Genomic DNA, 16,661 nt, shown 5'->3' on the forward strand with positions numbered 1-16,661 from the left:
GAAAGGGGGTTTAAAAAATTCTATGTGCAAGCTGGTAAGGATTTTTTTTCTTAGCTCGTTCAATGGGAAAATAGCGAAATAAGAAAATACTATTGGAAATATTGGATACTAATGGAAAGTACGCAACAGTTTTTATTGTCCTGTCTTTCTCATTTCCCTGTACGTATAAAGAATCTAATAGACGCGTGTGATTAAAAATTCTCGACGATACAGAGAATTATTCGCGGTGTCACGCTTATCGGTGTCGTAAGACTGGTATAACGGGTGGAAAAGAATATAGTAACGAACGGTTAGCTAGGTGGAAAGGTTTAATCGATGGCTATAACGCGGAGAAGAATAACTGGCGTGTAGTTTAGGTCCTGTTGTTTGGGCCTCAGTTTAGATTTAGGTTTAGATTTAAGCACATTCGCTATCGTGCTGAAGCAATACCGTATTGATTGTGGGGTGGCCGAGCCTCCGAACACATTACATGATTAAACCGCCCCAATGGCATAGCAACCGGCCTTGCAGCACTTACCTTATTAAAATATCCACCACCCTCGCCGCGCTCTTTTAACAAAACCTTTACGCGGACCTGCCAACTATTCCAACACCTACCTTTTGTTATCAAGAAGCATTTGAGCGAGTCGACCGTTTCAAACTTCTGTTTGGCCGATGTCTGCCGAAAAATGATAATTTACTTATTTTTTTATTAGATTCGTACGCCTTTTTATATTACTCGTTTGATGTTTGACGTTTGAGTTCCAACAGAGATAAAACACGATACAAGTGGTAAATTTCATTTTATGGAATGTCGGAAAATTTGCAAAGTGAGAAAATCGATATATCTAACTAACGTTACGTTCGAAGGAATTTCGCAGCTTCTAATATTACTACAAGTTACGTATATCTTAATTTGGTTTACCGCTACCAATATTAAGTCCAATACGTTTAATCTTACTAATAGAAGGTAAATTCCGATTTAAATTTACTTCCTACGAAGAATTTAGAATTACAGATCTCGACTAGTAACCGGTTGGCGAGATACTCGTCTACGAATACCTTAATTGTATCAAATATAACCACCGTGTTAAATTTTAAACTCTACGTGCGTATAAAAGTAAAATAAGCGACTGATTAAATGTCATCTAAGGATGTTAGACGAGTCATTAAGCATCATCTGTAAGTACGGTGCAGAAATAACTAAATCGATTCTATCGGAGCGTTGAAATTATTATTTCCGAGAAATTCGTAAAAGCTGTCGCGTTAAAAATATTTTGCTTTTAAATCCAACGAGTCTGCCTCCTATAAGCAAATTAAAGGAACGAACGAAGACTAATTACGCGAAGATAGCCGAAGATGCAATTTTACACAGCTTAATACGTTTAGATACGTAAATTACAAATTGAACGTGATTAAGAATAGAAAATTGTTATTGATAAACGTAGCGATGAAACGAAGGAATCTTTGAACAGGTGCATTCATAATTCAACAATTTTCGACCTTTTCGGCCTGTTTCACTCACCGAAATCGACCGCATAAATAATACACGCGATGCCTTGCTTTGCGGAACAAGTGTAAAAGATGCGCGAAAGGAACTGTAAAAAATAACTACGAGCCTAAAGAACAACTTTTTCTGAGCTAACTAAAAACTTTAGATCAAAAGGAGTATCGTACGCGCGAAGATATCGCGCAACGAAACGATTTCATTACGAAAATTCATTAAAATCACCAAGTTGCTTGAGAGAACCGAATGATCCTGATTCCTATAGGGAAGAAAATATGATATTGTATTAGTAACGATTTCATATTTTGCATTTCCTAGTTTTCTAACGAAAGATGAAAAAATGTAAAAGAGTATGGCAAAGTACGTGAATCCTTTGCGCAGAGTAATTTGTTAAACGCGAAAGGCTACCGCCATTTCGATACATTAATGCAGAGGATCGTTTATCTTCCCTGAAGACAGGCATGAAAAAACAAATGAGACATAAAACATTAACGTCTCTGCTCGTCTTTACAATTTTAAGACATATAGATAAATCTACTTGTCAGAAATTACTGTCAGACTTTAAAAAGAAAGTACTTTTCATCTTTTTCATATACCTAACTTATTTTAATTTAGTTAAAAGTTACAGGTTCGCGAGACCGTTATTGGCAATTACACCGATTTATATAACTATTTTTATGCTACTTTGATACATACGTTTTATTTCATTTTACATTTCGATAATTAAAATTGGTCGAAAAATGTTCTTTGCTTTCCATCGAGATACAGAGACTTATAAGTAAATAAGTTTTAGTATTTGAATTGAAATTTTAAATTAAATTTTTACGTGTAACCGAAAGCTTTAGAATATGTTTCTCAAGGTACATAGCAAACTGTACGGTAAACTGTAAACCCTGGCCTGCCTAGATGTCCAAATTTTAGAGATTACACGTAGAACATACCGATAACATGACGGATAATATTCCATCGTGATTTAGCAACATTCAGTAAAATCGCACGTTCCAACAGATGGATCGCGTTACTTTCTGAAAATAAATTTTTCTTGAATAGTAAGAGAAAAATATATATATATATTTTAATCGCGCTTTTCGTAATTTTTCTTACGATATAATTAATTTCTTTCGTATATCTACGTACACGGCAATAATGTAAAGTTTTTAAGAATTATGGAGTAGCAAGTACAAAATATATCGATGATAAATCGCACCATTGATCGCAGATTTTGAGTTTAAATTTAATCTTCGTTTATGGACATTTCTATTGGAATATTTCATAAACTCTTTGTATTAAACTAATAATATCGATAAAAATAAATTAACGCGAACTCAAACAAAAAGAATTATAAAAAATAATATATACAAATCGTCAGTTTTTCTCGTTAACTTCTATCTAACACCTACGTCGATAAATAATATTTTAAATATCTAAATTCATTAATGTAGTTATAAATAGTCAAATCGCGTAAGTAGATACTACAGTTGTTGTTGTCAACAACTCGGAAATAGTAAAGTTGCAGCCGCGATCGTTTAATTAAATAGATTAATAGTAAGCCGCTTTTTAATTTGTCTCAATGCTAGTTACAATAAAATGTATAAAATAAATAAAATACAAAATATATCTTTCTACGCAGACAGTACGGCAACGTAATAAACTATTTTTCGAATACAATCACATACGTTCCCATTATTTTGAAATTTTATTAAGTACGTTTTTTAATTGAATCGAAACTATCGATGCTTTTGCAAAATATCAGTTTTCCAACGTAGATTAAACGTTTCGGCGTTGGCGTCTCCTATTAATAAAAACGAGATATATCCAGATCGATAGAAAGGTGGCCCAAATGTAATAATCATTCACTCTTGAGCTGAACATTAATCTTATCGATTATCCGGATCGACCATTCTTATCGAGAACTCGCTACTGTTCGCGTAATGTGGCACAAAAATTTTAACCTGACCCGATATTATAAGAACTTGCGATAGCGACTGAACTATCATTGCTAGACTTCTTATCTAAGAACGTCTCCATAAAACCATGAAGGTAATTGCGACTTATTTTTTTCAACGATCGCCTAACTTTTCCGACCTTTGCAAAAGTCAAATTGGCCATTGATAACATTCATTGAATTTGATTTCCTTTGAATTTGAATTTGTTGGAAATTTTAACGCGTCACACTCTGTTACAATATTTCATGGATTCAGATATATTTTTTTATGCAGATAATATAATCTTCGTGTCAACAATGTTGATGTCTGCAACGAATTGTGGCCAGCGTTCAAGACAAGTTCTACGCATTACTACGCAACCTACCGACAACGATAACCGTTACCTAACACGAAAATTTCGACGACTTCTTAAGAAATGATAAAACCATTGGTGACAGATACAAGCAACGTGTGAAATATGAAGTCCACGAATTACCAATTACCGGGAAAGCCGAAATAAAGTGAAAAGAAATTCCGAAAAGATTAAGATCGATAGCTGGATTTGATTTGCGCCTAACGATACCTATTGAAATTAGGAAAATATTTTCGTATAAATGCGATTAACATTAGGAACTACAACTTGTTCATGCTAAATATTACAAACTTGAGCCCCTAGTTTCGAACATAAAACGATCGTTTTGTAACGTTTCGTAAACGTTTATTTCTTACACAGTAGTTTTACATTTATAATTCTTATCGCGGTATGAGAATCGAAGAATCCGTATGTCAAAGTTCCAATATTCTAACAAAGTACTGATTGATATTCCATTTTGTGTATTGGCAGCCGATCGTATTATCGATAAACAAACCAAAGTATCTAAAACGATAATCAAAAAGCGTTTAAGTAAGTAGCTTGATTCTACATCCACTTCAAATACTCGCATTTCCAAATGCTCGACAAAATACTCTATGCGTTCTTTCATAACGTAAGTATAACAACAATTAATATCAACAAACATCGCAATTTAAATACGTAAACCGTAACGCACCTCCATAGGCAACAGAATCCTCGACTTTAGTCGATGCACCTTGCACGAAAATTTATTGTCTAAACTCTCGAACGAACAAAAGAAACATCCGTCTGAAACGTCTCTGAAATATCCGAAGACCACGTGACCAGCTTGATCCGACCCCGTGTTCCCTCCATAAATAAAATATTTCTCGACCCAACAAATTCGCCTCGATGTTCGAGACTATGGGTCTGACGAGAGTCGCGCAAAAACATAGCAAATTTAAAGAATCCTTACCTTCCAAGTTCTTGTTCCTGGCGAGGAGAGCCAACAGGACGTCCTGGTTGGGCGCAGCCTCGGCCAAATCGGCAGCGTCCTGGTGCGAGGGTGGCAACGAGGGGCCCAAGGACGGCATGGTGGTCGTCGGTGGCCGCGGCATCATCACCGGCGCCGAGCCCAACGGCGGCAACGCCAATCCCCCGGGTGTATGATGGAGCGGATTGTGCGGCGGCGGACCGCTACTTGGTAGCGTCGGCAGCGTCGCGACCGGTTGCACCGCCGCCGACATGGACAGATCGACGCCACCCAACAATACCGGACGACACCCTCCAGAACCAGGTCCGCTGCTCACCGCCGGGAGGATTCCGCCACCCCCCGGCAGTGGTGCGTACGGCAAGTACAGCTCCAGTATAAACCAGGAAGTGGCTGTCACGGGAACACTGACCGACGCCGGATGTTCTTCGTTCTAACGAAATCGACTCAACTTCGTCCTAAATCTTTTCCTTTCGGCATCGATCGACACCAGATTTCTACGTATAACACTCTTGCGTTATCGTCGTAGAGCTATCGTTCGATTTCGTTCGACGCGAAACTCCTTCGTTAAAAGCGTTACCTACGATTCTTTACGAGTACCGTGGTTTCTTCGGGAAGATCGACGGTTCGATTATACGAGCTCGGATCACACGGCGAAGGAGTTTTCAAAAGGGCGCGGTAATTTCGTCGTGAAATTTTTTCATCGAAAATCGTACGAGTTCGTAGACTGTTTTCATTCGCGAGATTCACTATCACGAGAGTCTTTATCTCGAAAATCGTTCTTCAGATTAACGTTTTCACTAATCAAACTGTTACACGAGACGAAATTCTATATCGCGATCGTCCGTTCACTGGACCTACAGACAGCTGCACTCGATCGAAGACACTGGTGCCGTTGCGCGCGGATCGATGGTTCGCGCGAAATCAACACTCACTTTCGTCGCTCGTTGAAGCCGTTCGTCGCTTCCGGATATTACTCGAGAAGCCGACTGATCGTTTTTAATAACCGTTCCAAGCGAACGATCGGTTTTCAATGTTTTTATCGTTTGATCGTTCGATCGTCCAAAGTTCCGTTGTAATCTCGTTGGCGTTGTCGCGGAGCGGACGTCGATGGCGATCGATCGTCGAGAGGCTCTTTATTTCTGTCACCTTCCGATGACTTTGCCTGTTCAGGGAAGAACGCTCGAGCCTCGCTCGTTGGCTCAACTATCGCGTATCACGTGTATAAGCAACGTCTACGCGGTTTTGTAGATCATCGGAGCGCCAACCGTTCGTAGATGTTTACGCAGTTACCAGGAGGCTGATGTGGAACGGTTTGTTTGTAAATAGCTTCGACCGCGCTTCTCGCGGGAAGAAAAACCTTGATTTGTCATTAATAAAACGGGATGGTCACGAGGTGCGCGCGTGTCTCGCGTATTTGCGCTGCATTCTCGACGATCAATGAACGCCAGCTAAAATAGCGTTTGTATTTGTTTAACGATCGCGTTATCCTTTTGCGAACATACGCGAATGTAACAATTATTATTTTTCGAACTCTCCGTAGCGACGAGGAGAAGATTGTATTATTCGAATTGACTTGTCGACACTGGACGATTAAAAGAAACGACGATACCAGAGTGATGGAACCGTGGTCGTTGTCGAGACGCGATAGTTAAATCGTTTCGTGGAAAACTGTCACTTCAAAGTGGCGAAGCACGACACCGCGGCGGATGATCGGCATCACTGAAATTCTCCGACAGAATTTTTGCGCTTCCCTGCGGTTCGGTTGGATCGCGTGAATCGAGATCGAAATCGAGAATCGAAAGGACGGGAAGAGGGAGCACCTCGAGACGAGGTCCGAGCGGACTTGAAACCAGCCGCGTACTCGTTGCGTCCCTCTCGCAATCTGAAACCCAGAGCGACGGTCCACGTCTTATCAGGCTGTTCACTGGTCTCGGTTTATCTCGACCATAACCTTGGCTATGCTACTTCGATCGTGACACTTTTTCTTTGTAAAATCGCGTCCGCGATTAGACTAATTCTTGTCTCGTTTTTCTTTTCGCGTTATAGATTTTCTTTTAAAACGATATCAGCAGCTCGTCTCTCTCCTCCAGTGGCACCGCGATTATCTCTGACTGCTCCGTGATTCTCTATCCAATAGGCCTTTCATGAATCACGCTCGATAATTTCATAGTCGGTTATGTTACAAAGTGCATCGAAAAACTTCCGCGATTGCATTATAATTGACGAGAGACGTGTAGCGCCAAAACATCGATATGGAAGCGATAAACGGTATCCCCAATAACTTGGACCAGAAAACACCAAGGTTTTCCCGATTTCTTTCAAATACGTCTCTTATACGCTTCGATTCTACGTTTCTTTGTAATCGATATATTTCATCGAATATATCGAACGTTCAACCAATAAGACGATAATACAGCTCCACCTCTAAAGGCGATGGCCTTTCTTATTCCTCGCGTTCCAGTCCTAATACGAGTTTCGGCAAGGTGCAGTCGAAACGAACGAGTCTCCTTGTCCTTTCCTTCCGTACCGGTTGGCGAAAGCTTGACGGCGATGACGACAACGATGACAACGACGATGACGATAATGACGATCGACGAAGAAGATTACAACGACGACGACCGGTATAAAGATAGGACGAAGAAGATCGTCGATAGGAAAGGCTTTGTTAGTAGTTCTATCCTCTAATCTGTTGGACGCGGCGCGCGCGTCTATCTCGGCTGTTCGTCTTTGATCAGCGGCGGGCGGTCGTGAGGTTTTTACACGCGTGTCGATGGAAATCGTGGCCGGGACCGATGTAAATCCCGAATGCCAATAGAGAGAAAAACCCAATGAATCACGTAGCAGCGATACTTTGGGACGACTGGGCCGGCGCTGCTCGTCGCGGGTCTTCTTTTCGTCCGGCGATTCCAAGCCGAATACGAGTCGCGCCGCGGCGACCGGTAAGAAACGGCGAATTCCACGGCCGTTGAATCGCGATTTTCGTCCTGCCACGCTCTGTTTTTGTTTTTTCCCCGGTATCGGCTGCACCAAACTCGTCTCGAGTTCGTCATCGGTCCGCAAACGTCCGCTCCATTCACCCAACGATGATTATCCCCCGCTCTGTCCACTGCCAATGACTTTCTTTCCCGGGTCTCTGAGTTTCGTACGACTTTTCTTGGGAATCCTCCGAATTCCGTTCGGCGACCGATCTTCCACGTCGATGGGCCCGTCCTGCTCGAATTAATCTCTCCGTTGTCCTTTTATGATCTCCTGCGGAGACACTGACCGTAAAAGGTGCACCGATCGGTTCACTTTCGGAGGTAAATGAAGAACGCGGTTTACGATACCGTGCAACCTTCCACGTCGATGTTTTGGTAACGTCCTGCATTTAATTCGTCGCTTTCGTCTTTTCTTTCCTCACTGTGTCCACTATGATTGATCGTCGACCGATTCGATGAGCGATCACCGACGCTTTACAAATCTCATCCACATCTGCGTGTGCGATTGAAAAATAAACGACAACCAGTGGTAGTGAATTTCTTCGCGAATGTTAACGATTGTCTTTGAGTTAGGCCTGATCGACCGAAAAATGTACACTGCCGCGAGATCTCGGAATGTGCGATTTGATTAGCGGGTACCGCGGCACTATGGAGCCGGTTTCGCGGGGTTCTTGGCTTCAACCTCGAGGATCAGAGAGCTGGAGGGACCTGGAGGGAACTTGGAGGGACGCATAGAAAGGTGGAGGTGGTTCTGAACGTTCTCTAAAACTGTGCGTGCATCGCCCTGTCGGAGGAGAGGTTTCCACCCTACCATCGACGGCCGCCACCGAACCGTCTCGCACTAGCTGCTACCTAAAAGGGGGAAATTCTGGTGGGGTATCGATGTTGGCACGCTTGCGCCGCAACCTGTCTCCCTCGTGCGAGAAACCGCGCGGGGGACACTGCCGCGTCCTAGTACAAGATTTCGGAATGATTTGCGGTAGATGCGGCCGAATCGAATGGAAAATCGAACGTGAAAACCCTGTAAAGTCTTGCTTTTCGATCAGCGTGTTTACATGCTCGCCAAGTTTCCGTTTCAGAGGGACGCGCGTTTCCTTAAAAAAGTTTGCATTGTTTTTTTAAAAAGATTTGCGTTTGCCGTAACATAACGTACAGAGGACACTAAAAGTATATGAATATCGTACAATATTTATCACAGCATTTACGTATCGATCGATCAAGTCCAATTGTATCGAATTTCGTATCATTTAGTAGTTTTTTCGTACGACTACAAAAATTTGGTACTCGCATCTTAGTTTCATTTTCAAGCGTCCTCAAACTAGATCAAACTCGATACGATACAAAATATTTTAAGCGCCTGCAGTATCCGAATTAAGGCGAGATTAATATCCACGATGGCGTAGATTTATGGAAGTAAAACGATCCGAGCAGAAGTTCCGATTTCTAAAAACACGTAATCTAATTTAGAAATAGTATCTCCTTTAAATAAGAGTGTAATCCAACTTGAAGGAACGCTGTCATTCAAAATTTCGACGAGGTTTCAAAATTCATTAAATTTCACACTGTTCCTACATTCGCGGGTATTCGTTTTTACTATATCGATAGGCAGATTATCCAAGTCTATGGATACCTTAACCAAATCACAAAAATGGAATTTTCCGTTCATAAGCTAAAATAAATCGAAAAATCGAATCAAGCTTCATCGTAAGTATGAAAATGTCTATTCGTTATTTTTATCCCCTTCCAAGATTCAGTAGTTTCATGAATGATATTCAAGAAGCGTAGCTTCTCGCACGGAGCCTCCTTATTTCTCATTTACGAGGAGGAATTTTCATCAATGAAGTAAACTACGATAATGGTCTTGAATAAGTGACGAGTTCGGTTCTTTCATGAACAAAAGATGTCCTTCCGCTCTGTCGAGTAGAAAATCTCCAAACGTCTTTCGCTGGAAAGCGAAAGAAATAAATGGCGGACGAAAAGGAGCAACGAAAACGTGGAAAGGAAAGCTTCGCGACATTTCACGAATGTCAGAAGATTCGAAAGAAGCAAGACAGAATGGTAGCGTGCTAATCAAGACCGATGGTCAATAATGGCGGCCACGGGTTGGTCGGATTCAAGTCCAACCTATCCTTCGGGTGTTGGGCATGTACGGGGTGGTTTAAGCCGGAACTTCGCCAGAGCTTGATTCTAGTCGTGGCTCGAGACATATTTTTATTGTACCTAGGTGAATCACGGACCTTTCGTCTGAAAGGTCCATGCGTTATTCAGTCAAGTATCGTACGCTATGCACACTACCATCGCCACTATCGATGGAAGCAAGTGCTCGATTCTGCTGTAAGAAGCGATAAATCGTTTCATGTAGTCGTTGGTTACGATTTTTCTTGTCTCGTTCTCTCTAGTCGGATGAGAAGTCTACGGATTCGGGATAAGATTCCTCGTTGACATCGAACCGACCGAATTTAGCCAAAAACAAAAACGTTACTATACCCAACAGGCGACTCAACCATCTAAAAAGTTGAGCGTGTCTTCGTGTGTATCGTAATCGTCGTAAACTCGTTTTACGCGTTACGTGTAGACAATATCGAAACGACACCGAGAACGTTAAGTCGGTGGATTTGCTTGAAAAGCAAGCGGAGGGTGCATTGAATGGCCATCGCTAGCGTTGGCGCTGATGCGCGCGCGCATAGCGACTTACATGCACATGTTCCTGAATAGACACATATCCAGAGGGTAGCGTCGACCCGTCGGATCACCCGTTGGATGCACTCAACGAAATTAAACCTACGTTCCTCGACCTCGGGCCGACGTCGCAGTCACGTCCAGCCGAGATATCGGCAACGTTAGCTTTTACCACGTTTTGCGCGCGCCACTTCAAACTTATTTCCGCGAAATTTCGCGGCCACGAATCTTAACAGAGCACCTACTCTTGTACGTATCTTCGCGCTAATCCGCAGTCGACCCTATTTTAAATTAACTTCCACCTTTACCTGGACGATACTTAAAGTACCTTTCCTACTTGGGACCGTTTGTTTGAAAAGAAAGATTTGAAATTAGGTTCTAATTAGACAGATACGTTTCATGTATTAGAAATCATACCTATGAAAGGTTGAATGTCTCCGAGGGAAAGTGGTATGAGGAAGAATATCCTTAATATGGGAGAATCGTTGATAAAGCAAAGCGTTAATAGGAAATTACGCATGAAGCTTTGAAAATTTAGTAAAAAAATTCTGTAAATATCTCTGTACCTCGTTTTTGCAAAAGATGCACTTCTCTCGTGTCTTCGCACATTCCAACGACGAAAAATGTCATCTAAATCGTTCCATTGTAAATAAACGAAATTCTTCTTTCTTAAAAATCTCAAACAAGAGAAACGGTGAGAAATTCTTGCTCCGTTATACCATTCACGATTAACGATTTCTGGATCACCGATCAGCCCTTCCGATATATACTTTCGAACATCCACGTCGAACGAATCGGTTACGTCCTTTTACTTGATTCCCTAGCTAATGCAATTGAAAGTAGCGCGGAATGGAAATTGGGTTATGAGCACGAAAGTGCTAGGTGGCGAGGATCCTCGAACGACTCGAAAGTATCGGAGCGTCTCGTTGGAAAAAAGAGGTTTTTCAGATCGCCACTCCGCCATCGATGACTTCTCTTTTTTTCTTCGGTGAACTAACAGGGAAAATGCTTGGCGAGGCCGGCTTGGAAAAATGTGGAGCACGTTGACGTTGGAGCAAGGGAGCAGACGAGAGGATATCGAACCGGCAAGTCCAGAGGCGGAGTTGCCCCACCAGGTTTCCATGGAAACGTGACACTCTCTTTCGGGCTTTTCGAGCTTTTCGAGCTGTTCGAGCTTTTCGAGCTTACTATGGTTGCTCTCTCTCTTTCTCTCTCTCTCTCTCTCGCCGTTTTCACTCCCCGCGCGCATCGGCACCGCAGGATCGCCGCGTCGCGTCAGAGGATCGGCCTCGCCTTCAAAGAACGATATTTCCCGTTATTTTCCTCAAACCGAAGGGAAAAATTATTTGGTTTCGCGGAAACTGATATTGCAGCCCCGGCCAGTTTCTATTTTCAAGTTTTATTTTGCCATGGCGCCGTTTCTCTTTCCGCTACCTCCGATACTGGATCATCTCCGAGTTTCAAACGCCGCTTCTCCTCGCTGTCCATTCAACTGATCGTTTCCTAAATGACGATCGGACTTGACACCCCACTGATTATAAAGCTACTGGTATCAACGCGTTTGACTGTCACGCGAATTTTATATATTTCCATCTGCAAGTTACGATAGATTGAAATATATTCGCAATATTTTGCCCTCGTGTCGTCTGCCAATATTATCCAAGTCGCCACATCGTTGAAAATTTTTCAGTCGATGTTTCAATCGCGCCAAGAAATTTAATAAAAGACGTTGACTATCGATGATCAACGCGTCAAAAATATTATACTTTCCACTCGAAGAACAGAGTTGTTCATACAGCTACGGAAAGCATTCGTACGCAAGTACACGTGTACATACACTCAGTTTCCAATGAAGCGTTTTTTAATTAACCTTTGTATTTCATTTCACAGTATCAAATGTTTTGGTGTTTTAGGGAGAGCGATTAATGGGAAACTCAAAGGAACAGAGGTGTACAAAGAGGTATATAAAATGTCCAATTACAATATTTAGTAGACGAAACAAATCTTTGCAGTTGTGTTCATAAAAATGTAAAATTGCATAAATAGCCGCAGTCTACTTCGATATAAGAAATTCGCTGTACGATAATTTGACGTTCACGAATCTCCATTGGTTTCCTACGTCTACGTTGTTAGCATTTTATTCTTGGAACCTCCAATTGCAACGAACGTCTCCAATCTCATTGAAATTGCATAGGTGATAGTGTGGAAACATTGTACCTATATACGTAGTTCGTATATATAGTAGACACATACGTATACGAGAAAAAGAGCATTTTCGTCTGAAGAATAACATTTGAGGTTTCACATAATGGAGGATGTGCTGGTGCGAGTAAGTAGAGTAGGTAGATTTGATTAATATCATCAATTATATTAAGTGCAACATTTACATATGTATATCTGCGTATGTATGAAATATCAAACTTATGTTTATCGTTTCTTAAACGATTTTTTAATAAACCAATAATGGTCTAATAGAATTAATCAAATAACACGATAACATAATAAAACTTATTATTCTGTTTTGGAAAATAAAAATATATACATGTACGATAGTCCTAATATATAATTATCAGCAGAACAAATACTGGAATGAAAATATCAAACTCGACGACGTTGAGCCGTCTTGAAAAGTAAAATAGGAAAGAACAGTGCGCATTTGGCGAATCCTACGTATCGCCGGCGCTGGTACACAACCGGAAAATGTACTTTCATCGGGCACACATCTTGTTCTGTCCTTTCCAATGTACTTCGTAGTTTCTGGCTCGAGCATGTGTTCTCTCGCGTGTGAAATGTCCCCACGATTTGCTCTTCGCTCTTTCGCCCTTTCTCTTTCTTTCCTTCTCCACAGACCTATGCGCGTTACTCCAAACGGCATCGTCGTTTACGTAAGTTAGAACAGCGTTTCTCAAACAGCCTCAAATCGAGATTATCTCTGTCGACGTATCGATGGAAACGCGTATTATCTTTGGATGAAGTTTCGTAAATCTTAAGAGAGAATAGGAAGACGAATGCCTCCAATTAAGCTTCGTAAGATCGCGTGAAATTTATTGTTCGAGATTTTGTGTTTCTGTGGTTTCTAATTATGAGAAGACGCAAGTAAACTTGTTATTAATCGCTTCGATTAATACCTCGATATACTGCGTGCTGATGAAATCCCATCGCTGAGTGTTACTACTTAGTACCTATTTCAGCACTGAGCACGCGAATGTGTCTCGTCCGTTAGTATTAAAAAATAAAATTCTCGACACGAGAATATCAAAATTTGTCAAACTGTGGAAACTGTTTTCTCAGTACCTTCTTTAGTTTCTAAATAACGATGAAAATGTCTAAAATTGGCAAGTTTATATTTGTATTTTTGCATTGCATCGAGACATAAAATATTTACACGTATTTTTATTCGTTCCACATCTATTTTTTACTGCATTTCTTTTTCTTTTATGTAGTGGTATAGTATAATGATCGTTGACTATCGCACGGAACAACAATGGCGATTTCAGTCGTAAAACAATTTGAGAAGCACTGGATTAAAACACATCTGCACACCTATCCATCTGTACGTGATCGTCCGCGAGTATTCGCAAAGCGAGCGAGAAAGAGCAGGAATGACATATGCGGAACGTAGCCACCTCTATATTTTACTTGAAGCTATTCGCGAGAATTTACGAGGAACCCCCGATACTCTCTTTCTCTCTGTCTTCTTGCCTCCCTCGTCTACTCTTTATCCATACATCTATCTCCTTGCTATATTTCTCGAATCTCTTGGCTCCTACGAGCTTCTCTTTTCACGCTGCATACAGGAACGAGTCTATGCAGAAATGTATAAAATATCCAGAATAAAGTACTTGTTATAAAAATTTAGAATGGTAAAATCTAAAAACGCAGATCTGTAGGAAAAGGCAAATCTCTCTTTATGTTTCCCGTACGTTTCTTTATATGCATAAAGTAAATATATAGTAAAAATATTAAATTAAGCATACAGGGTGTCTCGGTTTTAAACGATCGAACTTCACCAGTTTGTGTTACGAGCAGAAAGAAGAAAAAAGAAATTATATAAACGTAGGTTTGCAAAGGCTTTATAAAAAAGTTACGAAAACTAATCAATTCAGGCTAGGTCTTTACGTTTCAAAATGCCATCCCTCGCTTCGAATACACGTTTCATATCTTTGGCAGATTGATTTTGTCACTCTCCGAGTTTGATGGTTATTTTGCTTCAGATCACCGAATGCACCATGAATCCTTTATATCGGTTCTTGTCTCGAATCAATTCTTGTGCGAGACACTATCGTCTTTATCGTTCCCCATAGATAAAAGTCCAACAGTGTAAGATCTGGCGATCTCGCGGGCCAAACAATGTGTCTTCCCTGACCGATCCATCTTTCACGATAATATTCGTTTATTGCCTTTAGGTTTCATATTTTTGTTATAGCCCTTTTATAGAGCATTTACGGACTTATGATTATATAACATTTTTTCCTTGTTTCCGCTCACAGAATAAGCCGATGAAGTGATTTAAAACCGAGGCTTCCTGTATATCTAATAATAAGATTAATATTCGTAATGTACTATGAAAATATAAATAGAAATTATTAAAGTCTGAGAAAAATCCTGCAGACGTTTATTAAACGTTAGAAACTAAAGAAACAAGCGTCGTGCTATGAAGTCGAACTTCAATTGGAGAACAAAACAAGTACATAATTTAAGGTACACGAATCAAATCAAACTGGTTCCTGGGGGAATCTGACTTAATATTTAACGTATTAAAAAGCTTGAGGCAGGATACTCGCGCGATGTTTTCAATATGAATGGCCGAATTAATGTGAAATTAATGTATCGCAATTCGACCAATCCAGTTTCACGGATTATATATTAGCAATTAACGAAGTAAGCGAGATAACTCGTCGAAGAGAAAATATTCTTTTGCCCCGAGCTAGGTGTTTAATCCGTTCCTTCGACCCAATCACGAGGAAATCTTTTGATACGGGAAACCTTGATTACAACTTCGCGTTAGTTATTCACAAAAGAGGCAATCAAATTGAAGAAACAGAAAGTACAACCAGATTGCGTACTTATACGTTACTTTATTAGATGATTCGATGTAGATACGTAGTTATATCAAAGGATGAAAGTGAATTATGATTTTAACTTTGAAGAGACATAGATTTGATGAGAAGTGAGTTAATTAAATAAGTTGATACGTAATAAATGGATGACAGATGTGAGTGAAAATATAATTGGAAAGTTAATTATAAAATATAAAAAGCGTGAAGGTTATTATATAGAAAGCTGTCTTTATATTGTTTATGTATATCACTTTCTGTGCAATTCACGTGTACATTTCTTATAATATTCTACATATTATATTATAGTATATTATGGTAAATAGAGTATGCCAGAACCGAGCATGACGATTCATAACGATAGTTCGTAAATTGAGTCGCCGCGAGTTATACATACGTCTACGTATGTAAGTATTATAATTCTTGTAAGTAAAGAGTGAAGAGACCTTGAAATGAAGAGATTTCCAATTAACCAGCGTAACGCATAAGCGTAGCTAGTCCAAGTAAATATGAGTTAGAGTTTGCGTATATTTTTTAATAAACTTTCAAATTCCTATTATTTTATTTAATAATGTATTTTTTCTTTTGTAAAGTGGAGGGACATCTACGAGACATCGGCAAGAAGAGGAGACGATAAACGAAAATGAGGAAGGTGACAAACGTTCCAGTTTCGATACATCGATATCTCCTGCGCAAGAGTAGAAGAAGAGGAAACTACGCAAAGAACCTGATAATAAGAAACGTAGAAAATTCGTTTCAGAAACAATACAGGTACTTCGAACAGTATTTCAGTTTTATCTAAGTAAATAGCAATTTACAATTGAGTAGTTGATGTTGAAATAAAAAATGATATAGCGTGACGTGTGAAGATTTTCAGCATGAGCAAATGTGTTTGTTTCATAATTTTGATATATATTTTGCTTGGCACTTGGACGCTGTAAATCTTCAACTTTTATCACTTTCGTGAATTTGCAAGGAAAATAAATGGTAGAAAGTTTTATTTAAATCGTGTTTACTATCTGAGAACTTTTCTAACCATTTATAAGTAATATCTCTAAATTAATATAAATATTTAAATTTATTCGTAAATCGTTCAGTGTTTGTTTAAAATACGGAAAAATACCAACACGCTTTAACGGCGCCGTGGCTTAGTTGGTTAAAGCGCCTGTCTAGTAAACAGGAGATCGAGGGTTCGAATCCCTCCGGGGCCT

At 40.2% G+C, this 16,661-nt stretch overlaps 1 protein-coding gene and 1 non-coding gene across 5 annotated transcripts in view; one reads left to right on the forward strand and one right to left on the reverse strand.

Moving 5' to 3' along the window:
- The window catches only part of LOC126921169 (LIM/homeobox protein Lhx3), an 89,025-nt gene extending 80,962 nt beyond the window's left edge, over window positions 1–8,063 (reverse strand). For all 4 annotated transcript variants that reach the window (XR_007712251.1, XR_007712250.1, XM_050732483.1 and 1 more), the window contains exon 1: window positions 4,719–8,063. Coding sequence is in view for 2 of the 4 variants with exons in the window: in XM_050732483.1 (XP_050588440.1) it covers window positions 4,719–4,989 (271 nt within the window). In the remaining 2 variants the exon portion in view is untranslated. The remainder of the gene's footprint in view (window positions 1–4,718) is intronic.
- An 8,524-nt stretch (window positions 8,064–16,587) lies between these two features.
- Trnat-agu (transfer RNA threonine (anticodon AGU)) lies at window positions 16,588–16,661 on the forward strand. The gene has a single exon. It is a non-coding gene; the product is annotated as a tRNA-Thr (tRNA).

The sequence above is a fragment of the Bombus affinis genome, chromosome 10, assembly GCF_024516045.1.
Source record: "Bombus affinis isolate iyBomAffi1 chromosome 10, iyBomAffi1.2, whole genome shotgun sequence".
In the NCBI taxonomy this organism is placed as follows: domain Eukaryota; kingdom Metazoa; phylum Arthropoda; class Insecta; order Hymenoptera; family Apidae; genus Bombus; species Bombus affinis.